Source organism: Pinus tabuliformis, chromosome 1_1 (assembly GCF_031772625.1).
Source record: "Pinus tabuliformis cultivar Carrire ecotype Pingquan chromosome 1_1, CPIR1, whole genome shotgun sequence".
NCBI classification, from domain to species: Eukaryota; Viridiplantae; Streptophyta; class Pinopsida; order Pinales; family Pinaceae; genus Pinus; species Pinus tabuliformis.
This window is the reverse complement of record NC_142297.1, coordinates 214,460,647-214,473,285: the sequence shown is the minus strand read 5'-3', so window position 1 is coordinate 214,473,285 and position 12,639 is coordinate 214,460,647. Positions and strand designations below refer to the sequence as shown.

The 12,639-nt window shown below is 41.2% G+C and overlaps 3 protein-coding genes across 3 annotated transcripts; 1 reads left to right on the top strand and 2 right to left on the bottom strand.

Moving 5' to 3' along the window:
* Positions 1-362: 362 nt before the first annotated feature.
* On the top strand, positions 363-806 carry LOC149212305 (uncharacterized). Its single transcript, XM_089388626.1, has one exon. It carries the CDS (start codon positions 363-365, stop codon positions 804-806), a length of 444 nt encoding a protein of 147 aa, XP_089244752.1.
* Positions 807-9,244: 8,438 nt separating this feature from the next.
* LOC149212304 (putative UDP-rhamnose:rhamnosyltransferase 1) lies at positions 9,245-10,102 on the bottom strand. The gene has a single exon (XM_089388625.1). It carries the CDS (start codon positions 10,100-10,102, stop codon positions 9,245-9,247), a length of 858 nt encoding a protein of 285 aa, XP_089244751.1.
* An 86-nt stretch (positions 10,103-10,188) lies between these two features.
* On the bottom strand, positions 10,189-10,656 carry LOC149212303 (UDP-glycosyltransferase 91C1-like). Its single transcript, XM_089388624.1, has one exon. It carries the CDS (start codon positions 10,654-10,656, stop codon positions 10,189-10,191), a length of 468 nt encoding a protein of 155 aa, XP_089244750.1.
* Between the last annotated feature and the right edge of the window lie 1,983 nt (positions 10,657-12,639).

Here is a 12,639-nt window from a genome sequence, read left to right as displayed (position 1 = left end):
ATTACGTCAAAAACTGTCCACGGCGTAAGGGAACTAAACAATTATCCCAAATCCATGAAGCATCGACAATCGGCGATGTAGGACATAGCGTACCAAGGATTAATGCAGCCCTGGACGATCGCCAGGTGGAGTACCAGCTGACCATGGTCGAATTTGAAGGTAAAATCTCAGACCTTACTATAGCTGTTTTAACTGACCCTGGGGCCACATTAAGTTATATTAGTCCAAAGATAGTGGAACACTGTAAATTGCAGCCTGTTAAATTGAAAAATCCATGGCCAGTATAGCTGGCTACAGGGGCCAAGAGGCGAGTATTGGCAAAAGTCAATAACTGCCCTTTCACAATAGCAGGACAACCAGTAATGGTTGATCTAAATGTGCTTCCCCTTGGTTCATATGACATTCTGATAAGTATGGACTGGTTAGAAAAGCATTGGTCATTGGTTGACTACAAGACAAAGATTATTTACTATCGGGATGAACATGGAGCTAGGAAAGAGATGCAAGGAATCAAGCGGCCAGTGCAGGTTCGACCAATAACTACATCCCAGCTAGCAAAATGCATCAGCAAGGGGTGTCAGATTTATGCCATCCAAGTGGGTTATGCTGATTCGAAAGATAAAGCAGCCACGTTGGATAACATCCCCATAATACAAGAGTTTGCAGATGTCTTTCCAGAAGAGATTCCCGGACTGTTGCCTAAGAGGGATATAGACTTTACCATTGAATTGGTACGAGGGGCAACACCTGTGTCGCGAGCACCCTATAGAATGAGTGTACCTGAGTTGACAGAATTAAAAATGTAGTTACAGGAACTGCTAGATAAAAATTATATTCACCCCAGTGTGTCTCCGTGGGGAGCCCCAGTGTTATTCGTCAAAAAAAAAGATGGAACCCTTCGCATGTGTATAGACTATCATCAGCTGAACAAGCTGACAATCAAAAAAAAGTATCCTCTACCTAGGATTGATGGACTTTTCGATCAAGTGAAGGGGGCAACAGTGTTTTCCAAGATTGATTTGCGATCAGGTTACCACCAAATCAGGATTAAGGAGGAAGACATAGCTAAAACAACTTTTAGAACAAGGTATGGGCATTACGAATTTGTGGTTCTACCCTTTGGGTTAACTAACGCCCCTGTAACTTTCATGTGCTTGATGAACAGCATATTTCATCAGTATTTGGACAGATTTGTGCTGATATTTATAGATGATATCCTGATATACTCCCGCAATATGGAAGAGCACAAAGAGCATCTCAGATTGCTGCTACAAAACCTCCAAGAACATCAGTTATATGCTAAGTTCAGCAAGTGCGACTTCTTTAAGGAAGAAATACAGTATCTGGGCCACATAATCACAAGGGAAGGGATTGTCGTGGACCCTGAAAAGATAAGAACCATAATGGAGTGGCCCATACCCAAAGATGTAGTGGACATTAGGTCCTTTATGAGGTTAGCCGGTTATTACAGACGATTTGTGGAAGGCTTCTCCAGAGTAGTGTATCTCATCACCTCCTTACAGAAAAAGGGAAGAGCATTCAAATGGACCCCAGAATGTCAAAGAAGCTTTGAGCAGTTAAAGCATCTGCTCACCACAACACCCATTTTGAGCATATCTGATCCTAATAAGGACTATGTGGTGTGTACTGACGCGAGCAAGGAGGGCATGGGAGGTGTGTTGATGCAAGAAGGTAAAGTGATTGTGTATGAGTCCAGGAAGCTAAAGGAGCATGAACAAAAGTAATCTGCTTACGACCTAGAGTTGGCGGCCATCACACATGCTTTAAAGATGTGGCGGCATTATCTTATGGGTAGGAAATTTCTATTGCTGACAGACCACCACAGTCTGACCAATTATTTCAGCCAACCCACTTTAAATGCAAGGCAAGCGCGGTGGGTGGACTTCCTAAGCAGTTTTGACTTTGAAATCAAACATTTGAAGGGGAAAGAAAACAGGGTGGCAGATTCCTTAAGCCGGAAGGTATAGTGTCTGTACGAAATTTCCTGCAGCGAATGGAAAAGTCCCTTCGAGGAAATGATAAGGAAGGCAGCAAGACAAGCTGTTGAATATCAGAAAATAAAACAACAAGTACAACAATCTATCAGCAAGAAGAATTAGCAAGGATATGAGATGGATGATGCTGGAATGTTGTACCACAAAAAAGGCTATATGTACCCGATCAAAACAGCATTAAAAATCTGATTTTAGATGAATTCCACATGAGTCATTATGCTGGACACCCAGGTTACCAGAAAATGATCACTGCGATTCGGAAGGATTACTATTGGCCAGGAATGAAGAGGAATGTGGCCAAGTATTTGGCATGGTGCTTAGAGTGTCAACAAATTAAGGCAGAACATCAGCATCCAGCGGGGCTATTGCAACCATTACTCATTCCGGAATGAAAATGGGAAACCATTTCTATGGATTTTATCACCAGACTGCCTAGAACAAAGAAGAATAATGATTCCATTATGGTGGTGGTAGACAAGTTGAGTAAAGCCGCACATTTTATACCTGTGCAATCCACCTACAGGGCTGCACAGATCACCCATATTTTCATGCAGAATGTGTTCAAATTACATGGACTTCCGAAGACGATAATTTCAGATCGTGACGTGAAATTCACGTCAGCCTTTTGGAGGACATTATTCGCAGACTTGGGGACTCAGCTGAACTTCAGTACAGCATATCACCCCCAGACCGACAGAAAAACAGAGCGAGTGAACCAAGTGGTAGAGGACATGTTGAGAGCCTATGTAATGCAGCAACCAACGCAGTGGGAAGAGTATTTGCACTTGGTTGAATTTGCATACAACAACGGGTATCATACCTTGACACAAATGAGTCCCTTTGAGGTTCTATATGGACAGAAATGCCGCACACCCTCAAGCTGGGGTGGACCTGAAGACAAACTAAAATTAGGGCCGGAAATGCTTAAGGAAATGGAGGATATGGTGAAAAGGGTGCGCTCTAATTTGAAAGCTGCTCAGGACAGGCAAAAGAGTTTTGCTGATTGGAAGAGGAGGTTCAAGGAATACCAAGTCAGTGACCATGTTTATATCAGGATTCAGGCCAAAAAGAGTACACTGCAATGGAGCGGGTGTGCCAAGTTGGCACCCCGATATTGTGGAGCATTCCAAGTCTTAGCAAGAATCGGGCCGGTGGCTTACCAGCTCACCCTGCCAAGTCACATCCAGGTCCACAATGTCTTCCATGTTTCTATGTTAAAAAAATACGTTTATGACCCTAAACATGTGATCAGATGGGAGGATATACAGGTGAGGATTAATTCTAGTAGACCAGTCTCAATTTTTCTTCATAAGAAACTGATTTAGAATATTGCATGTTGTAGGTCTAACCAGAAGGAGAAGTCTTGGTCGAGCCGCTGAGCATTCTCGACCGGAGAGAAGTACAACTGCGGAAGCGAGATATTACCCAAGTTAAAGTGCAATGGCAGCACTTTGGGCCAGACGAGGCCACTTGGGAAGATGACGAGCTCATGAGAAAGGCTTACCCGGAGCTCTTCTTAGTCAACGGACATCGAGACCATGTCCAATTTCAGGAGGGGGAGATGTAATGCCCCAGGAAAATGTAAATATTTTACTTTACTGTGGTTAAAAAAAAAACTGAATATGACATTATTAAATTGTTTTGGAATTTAATGGTATTATTATTTTTCTTTAATATGATAAGAAAATGTTTTCTTGTAAAAAAAAAGTGCTGTCAACTTCTGAGAGGGAAGTTGGAGGAAAAATAGTTGCAGTGAACTGCAACCCTAACCACCTCCCCTAACTAGGAAGTGTTCTTGAGGAAAAGAGGTGGGTCTGCGCTATAGAGACAAGCAGAGAGAAAAAGAAAAAGAAGGAAGAAGGTGTCTAAGTCTGGTGACGACCAGATAGCCCCACTCGCTAATGAGCACTTGCAGAAGACTGCGGTCTAGCAAGAAGCAAGGGGGGAGATTCGGGTCCTGAAGGACGAATCTCAAGTTTGGGTGGATCGAGGACAGCAAACCCTAGCTCGGGTGACTGTCAAAAGCAACTTATCAGCCAGAAGACTCCAGGAAAGGACAACAGACCCTGACTCGGGTGACTGTCAGAAGCAATTTATCAGCTAGAAGACTCCAGGAAAGGACAGCAGACCCTGACTCGGGTGACTGTCAAAAGCAACATATCAACCAGAAGACTCCAAGTATATAAGAAACTATGTATTAGGATTATACTAGAAGTCTGTATGACGTAATTCTGTTTCCACCTTCTTGGCTTTATTATTTTCTCTGTGCATTGTGGAAAGGGAATGTTAGAAGCTTGCTTACAGGAAATAGAGTGGAAGTTGAGAGAGCAAATGGTTGTTCTTCCAGGGAATTTATATTAATGATAGTGTTTGTTTCATGTGATAAATCTGAAAATTGTGTCTTTAAAAAAAAAAGGTTCTGAGAGATATTTGCGGGAATTGGTCTACAGGGAATTTCTCTCTTAGAAATTGCTGTAGGTAGAAACACAATAAACCAGAACCATAAATTCATGGGTTCTGAGTCTATAAAACTGCTCTTGCAATAAAGAGGAAAAAGAAATAACGTTTATTTAAAAGGGGATAAATGGAACTCGTTCTTTAAATCTGATATTACACGTAACACCAAAACAACGTGTAGAAAATATAATGAACAATTTAGAACCCTGAACAATGCGGGCAACGGTGTGCATATAAACAAAAAAATTACTGAACGGCATAGCCACAACTGTGGGGAGATGCAGACTATACAGTCAGGGTCAGTGACCCATTTTCCGCATGCAAAACTCATTCGGGAGGACAGTAAGATAATGATTCAAGTAAAATCACCCATGTACATAAAGAAAGACCGTAAACAAATTCTTTAGAGTTCGGCCCATACAAAATTGATCATCTCAGAGTAAATGCATAACTGTGGTGAATTTAAGGAATAACCCTGTAGGATATACTCAGATTGTGGCATGCAGGGGTCGTATATCATTTTATGTCTCGTAAGAAAATTAAACTAGGGTGGAAACAAAAACCCTTGCTATCGTGCGATGCACGTTATACAAAACATTTTACAATATGAAAAATAGAACATTGTTCATTATGAAAAAGAGAACCCCGCTAGCAACAGAGGAGCATGGAGCGGCAATATACGTCATATTATCAACGAAAAATTACACTACTACAACAGTATGATCAATAAAATTCCATAGCTTACATTAAGCCAGAGGTTCGTAAACACCAGGTAGGCAACTACCCATTAAACTGACTGAATGCAACTAGTAGATGGAGAATAAAAAGGAAAACTGGTTTATACATGGAGCATGAATAGCCATAAACTCAAGAATCAAAGTATTCTCCAGGGTAAGAACCCCAGTAAAATTATTTAACAGAACAATCATTACATAAACAATAGTGTAGCAGAGCTCGAGGGCTCGTCCAAAATACAACTTACAATTTAAAGATATAACCCTCTCGAAGGAGGGATTCATAACCCTGTGTGAGCCGGACTGGTTCGTCAGGTTTTGAATCCTGTAAGTACTCTTCCATTACGTGAAAAAGGAAACAAACTGTAAGGAATGAGACAGAGGGCCTCTCTAGCCGACAAAGGCAATAAGCAGCCCTACTTATGCAGAAGAACCCTCGTGACTTGCTAAAGTTTATAACAAGAGGACGCAGAAGGTGTATGGAGCATACCTGTCTATCGTGAAGATGGCCACATCCGCGCCCATATCTGTTTCATGGGAAATAAAAAGCAGAATCCACACCTATAGACAGTAACACAAACCTGTGGTATGTTAGAGACCATAACCCTGAGCTGGAATTAAAAAAAAGAAAACGGTAATTTTTAGACAGATAACCATGTGGAAAACACTCACCAAGGACCTCTGCCATGGAAGGAAATAGCTTCAAGCCGACCTGGTAGCGCAGTTAGGTAGCAGAACGTAGCCCTCCCGCCTGGACTTTGAGCCTGCTCAAGGTTGTGGAGGAAATGGAGTAATGCTGATCCGATCCAAATGTTTTGTGAAAAGTCATGTTGAAGCAATAAACTCAATTGGTTTGCCTCGAGTCAGCCCCACCCTCGGATGGGCAATTCCCCATCTCCACCGTCGATGCGGGGAGAGACCCGAGGGCGCGAAGGCAGAGGAGCCTCCATCACGTGATCAAGTCACTCTTCATGAATGCCATAAGCCAGGTGGACCAGAAACAGGCGGCATTTATATCTGCAAACATTATTCTATCCTCCGTCGGATACTTCCAAATAAGACTAAGGTTATCTAGAGAATTCCATTATGAACCTTTGTTTTGTGAATGCCACATGTAGGAGTCATAAAACTGCTATCAGTAGCTACGTAGAGAACCATGCGAGCTGGTAGCTTACGTGTAAATGTACAGAAAAAATTGATTAAGCTGTAGATTAATTGGCAGGGTATTTGACAAAGGGTATGGGCATAGAGAAATGGTGATAGGGTTTTCTATTAAGTTACTTTATTGTGTAAATGTCAATGGTGTCTAGGGGCAAAAAATCTAACCATTCTAAGGGTTGGTGTGGCCCTAAGTGAGATCCTCTAAAGATTTTGATGGCTTAAATACCCCTCAGTCACCCCTACTCAAGCCATGTAAATCATCTCAAGGCTCACATTATCTAGTAAACAAAAAAGAAATAAACTTTTTAAATAAGACACAATTAACCAATTGATAGTGATGAAGAACATTTTAATTAATTAACTATCTTTTTAAATCATTAAAATTAAATATTAATCTTCAAATAAACCATTATCAACTTAATAAAATGCAGCATTAGTGACTTAAAACAAACACAGCAATAATTATCTAATAAATTCTCAAACCTAAACCCTGTTATCCACTACGCGTATAATATAATGCTACTTGCAACTAAAATGGGTTTCCTGTATAATTGTCACTTGCATCTGCACATTAGTAAATAAATATACCTTAAAAATCTTTGTAACAAATAAAGATACTTTAAAAATCATTTTGGCATTTTGTATTGTGTTTTAATTATATCAGTTCTGGGAGTGGGCGGAAAATGTAAAGCACGCCAAAAACGAAACGGAAACGTGTCAGCCGTCCTTTTTTAATAATATCATGGCGGAGGGGACGGAGAGACTAGATGCTTTTTCTGAAAACACGAGGGACTGAGTGGTTTTTCTATCAAAAAGAAGGCTGCAATTTTAGAATAATGCCATCATCCTCTTCGAGAATAGTCTCATTCTTGTTTCATGTGAGATTTAGACATTGTCTTCTCATTTTATTTTCTGAAAGTGATGGTGATGAGTAACTGTACGCTAGCTATGGATTAACTGTCTGGCTGTCAATGGATCTTATCCTGGGTGGTTGGGAGCAATCGTCACTGGCACATGAATGTTGACGTCAAATAACGCGATCATATATTGCAACATGAATGTTGATGTCAAATGACACAATCATATATAACGTGATGTAATAGGTCGGACCAGAGGTCATAATTCTCAATATAAATAGATTGATCACCTATACTGGTTAATGAAGAAAATTGTGGCCAAGGACATTATGCATCCTCCAGTTGGTTCCTTTAAATTCGATCTAAGTTGGCATTGTAAGTAGTTAAAAAAAGCAGAGCACCTAACGTGTCAAAAGCATTTTTGGAAAACTATTTTAACAAAACACAATATGAAGGAATGATAGATGTGAGCAACTATGCATTACACACAGCGGACCTGTGACTGTGAGTGGAGGGAGAAGAACGCATACATTTTCTTTGAGCAGTATTTGGAAATTAGCGAAAGAAAATGAATAAAAACCTGGAATGTTGATCTGCTTGCATACTACCCCTCAAATTTCGTCATTATACAGTAGAGATTATGCTTTGGATAGGGGACAAATAAACCCTTTATGCGACAAGTCTTGGATGCCACACAAGGTTTATGCTCCTTTAAACTTGATCTCATTTGAATCCATCAGCAAAAGAAGAAGAAACAGTACCACTTTGAGCAAGACATGGCGAAAAGAAAGAAAGAGCGGTTAGGTCTTATCCGGGATGGGGCGGTGAGGGTAGTGAGGACGGAACTGAAAAATTAAGGTGAGGGTAGTGAGGATGGAACTGAAAAATTAAAGTGCAGATTCAGTTGAGCGGTAAGGAGTTAGATGAAATAATCTGATGGTGTATAGCAAGGTCGAGAAGAGAGTTCATTTCAAAGAGAAATGTTTTAGGGTCTAATAATGTTTTTGGAAAAAAAAGAAGTCAAAAATTGTTTAGACAGTCAAAAGTGGGGGCAAAAAAATTCAAAAATTTCATAGAGACATTGTTTGAATCATGTTTTTGATGGTGGAAATAGGTTCAATACCATCAAAAACTTTTAAAGTACTTAAAATTATGAAATTTGACAGTCTTTATTTGGATTTACAAAAATCCTTTGTCAAAAATTTTCAAAATATAACCAAAATTTCCATAACTTTCAAGACAAAAAACAATGTTATTAAACTATGGTTAAAAAACTGTCGAAAATACTTTTTAGATACTTGCAAACACATCACGAAAGCCGACAATATGAAGATTTTGAACTTCAAATTCCATCACTGACCGAGACTGATCGTGCTTACATAAATGCCACTGCATTTAATCAAATGTTATAACATCATATTGAATATATTGTATTCGTGGAAAATAAATAAATAAATTTCAAAAAGATCATATACAAAGCTTACCAATATTTCAATAATAAATTCAGATGCAGAGAGGAGAATGCAAAAATTATATATATAGATGGAGAAAATAGTTCTTTGTAGACTTGGTATCTGTAGCTGCAGCAACAATAATACAAGAATTGTATATATATAGAAAATAGTTCCTTGTAGACTTGGTATCTGTAGCGGTACAGCAACAATAATACAAAAATTATATATATATGGAAAATAGTTCTTTGTAGACTTGTTATATGTAGCTGCAGCATCAATAATACCAAAATTATATATATATAAAATAGTTCCTTGTAGACGGTGCAGCAACCGTAACTCCTCGGACGGATATCTGCACACTTAGCCTACCATCTTGATTTGATCATTGCGCTCCACTCAGATAAAATTTCGAGGATGAATAGGAAAACATGGTAATGCCGTAGGCCCTCAAATTCTCTGCAGCGGGCACCATAAAAACACTGATAATACTATTAGAATGATTGCTGACCCATATTATTTCACTTCCCTAACCTTGTTGAAAAGGTTCACTCGATCTATATTGCTTTTCACAGTAACGACATTACATTACATGCCGTTCTTCTAGTAATCTTCACCCAACTGTTGAAGCTTTGAATGAAATCATGGACATAACTCTGCTTATTGGCCGCTATAATCTCACAGGCCTTTGCCGCGTTCGATCTCCATTTCTCCCCCTCAGCTCCAGACATTGCAATTGCTAGTGTTTTAGATATCTTTTCTCTTAGAAAAGAGCCATCGTCTCCCGTTTCGATTTCGATCCCCGCCTTTACTTCCCCGGCTATTAGCCGAGCATTCAAGCCGTGGTCATATTGAAGGGGCAGAAACATGAGGGGTACTCCGACGCTCAGTGACTCCATGACGGAGCCCCATCCCCCGTGGCTCAGATACCAACTGACCGCTGGGTGCGAGAGAATCCGTACCTGCGGTACCCAGCCCTGGACGACAAGCCCCCGGTCCTGGGTTCGACTCTCGAATCCTTCGGGAAGGAATCCCAGCAGATCGTCTGGCCCACCGTCCAAATACCCCGGAAAACGAAGAGACCAGAGGAACGGGAATCCACTCGCCTCCAATCCCAGCGCCAGCTCCTGGATTTTGTCTCTGGACAAAAACACCTGGCTGCCGAATGACACAAAAACGACCGAGCCCGCCCTCTGTCGGTCCAGCCATTTGAGCAGCTCGGATTCTTCGCTGCCGTCAGCGCCGGACTGGACAGTGGGCATGAGCGGGCCAACGGAAAACACAGGAACTCCAATGGCGTCATGAAGATAACGAATGTATTTCTCTTCACCTTCAAAGCAGGATCTCACGATCGTCGCTACACATCCTTCCAGGCATATACCCAATCGACAGATTGGACTGACATGTCCGGTTCTTGCTCTGTACATAACTAACAAATCCCGCGCTTCGTACGGCCTCAACGTGATCACCGACGACGGAAACCCCGGCGGAGGTGCCGCGAGCTCTTCGGCGGTTATTTCCTGGTTCCGCAATTTACATGGGTGGACTGCGTGACAACAGATATCACCGGAATGTGCATCTCCGCAGCAATAGTCCGCGTCCAATACTGGTGGTGGTCCTGGATGAGATAATCCGGCGAGAGCTCTCCGAGAAGGCTTTCAAACGGCTTCTCCATTCCGTCCATCGCGTTGCAGAGTGCAGCGCACATTTCTGGAGGGATGTCTGCCATGCATTCCGCTCCGGGAGTGAGGCCCTCCGTGGGCGGTAACGCCAGTGCCACCAGATCGATCTGGCCCGGCCACTTCTGAAGGCGTAAGGAAGGCCTGATTCTGGAAATGTTGACAGGCGTGGAGACGAAGGAGACTTTGTGGCCATGAGTAGCGAGAGCCTTTGAGAGCTCCAAGAAAGGATTTATATGACCCTGAGCTAACAATGGAAACATCACAAAGTGAAGCTTCTTTTTGGCATTGCAATCGTCCATCGTATGATCGCACACTTCCTCAGGCAGATTGATGGTATGAGAAAGATTGGATTCTATGGCTCGGCCATCATGGACTATATACAGAACAAAGAGAACTGTAGAAGAAACCATTGACCAAGAACATTGTCCACAACTACCATTCATTATTAAACTTTTATATGCAGACATTTAAGCTACCATTCATCATAAAGTTTTTAATTGCAGTCAATATCTTATCACGATTTACAGTAAATAGACTAGATGTTAATACGTTTCACGGTAATAGACTAATGAAGAAAAAATGGTATTACTTTGGGTAAGTTTATTCTTGTAGACATCTCTTATAAAACTTCCATTTCTCTCTCTATTGCAAAAAAAAATTTGGTGGATTTACAGGTTTGAATCCATGGAGATAGAAGTTGGCCTTCTTCAATTCTTTGGAATCTTGGATTATGAAAATATATTCCATTGTGCACGATGTCATCTGTATGACCGTTTGGTTTGGGACTCTTGTAAGTCTTTTACTCGGAAACTTTGGAGGACCAAGGAGCCTCGTGCGTACTCTAACTTTGAAGTTTTTGCTAACCACACTCTTAATGTGACTCATGACAATTTGAAGCAAGTCGACGAGGGTGAGAGTCCGATGTCTTGGGCTCCAGAAACTCACCAATTCTGTCCCAATCCTAGGAGTGGCTTTGAGTGCTGTGAATTGTTATGCCAATGGAAGGATTACAACATTCTCTTCTAAGAATTCCTAAATTTATAGATCTCTCTTTTTCTAGAAAAAAGATATATAATTTATTTGTAAATAGAGCATAGCAGATATAGGTGAAATCCAGTGTAGTGTCATGTTCAGGTAGATGGGACTCAAAAGGAGAGTTATAGCTCTCCCATTCCTATCCCATTATGTCCCCATTCGTCAAATCTTATGGGGAGTCTCTCATTCATGGTTCTCCTATGGGGGAACATTCCTCCATTGGTAAAGTGGTATTCTCGTGTTCGGGTTTGAATTTCGTTTGAAGGAAGTGTGCAAGATGCTATGGGGTAGATCACATGAAACACATATTTAGGGAAGTTGTCAAAATTCTATAAAGGAAGCTGTATTATATTAATCAAATATGAGATTAAAGTGTTGTCTCAACATAGGGAAACTATCTTGGACACACAGTTTGCTGGTTGAGAGAATATCTCAACCACACACCAAACTAGGGAAACCACTACTATATAATAGAAACAAACTTTTTACATAGAAAGTTATAACTGAGACAAGTAGGAATTAATATTCCAACACATCCCTTTAATGAGTACTTGTCTCGATATCAATCTGCAAAGCCTAGTTGTGGTCAAACATAAAACAATATGTTGATGTCCATATAAAGGATCAACTATCCACCAGAATGCATGGGCACTAACGGCTGCAACTGCCAGTCTTGTAGGATGTCTTTCGCATACATGGTTCTTTCAACCATTATAACTGCACACCTGTACCTGTACCTGTAAATCCCCCTCCAATATCATCATGGGTTTTATCGGATTACCCGTAACCATGCTCTGGGTTTTGTCGGATTAACTTGAACTATGCCTCAAAGGTCTCTTAGCCACCAAAGCTAAGCACAGCCACCAAAGCTCGACTTAGCCATGAAGGCTCAACACAACCACGAAGGCTCACCACAACCACTCTGGGCCACAAAATCTACCACTAAGGCACTTGAACCACTCTGGAACACAATATTTCCACTAGGGCACTCCAGCCACTGTGGCCTACAAACCTCCCACTGGAGCACTCTAGCCACTAAGGCTCACCAAAGACCCAACTCAACCAGGCCGAGGGTTTTCTCGGCTAACCCTAAACCATGCCAATAGGAATCTCTGTCCCACTTCACTCTTACATGTGGTTTCTGCCTTACCACAAACTGACATTGCAAATACAAAGTGGTTTTTAGATTACCACAAACTATATGGGGATACACATGCCTTACAAGGCTTACATTTAACAGTCCATTT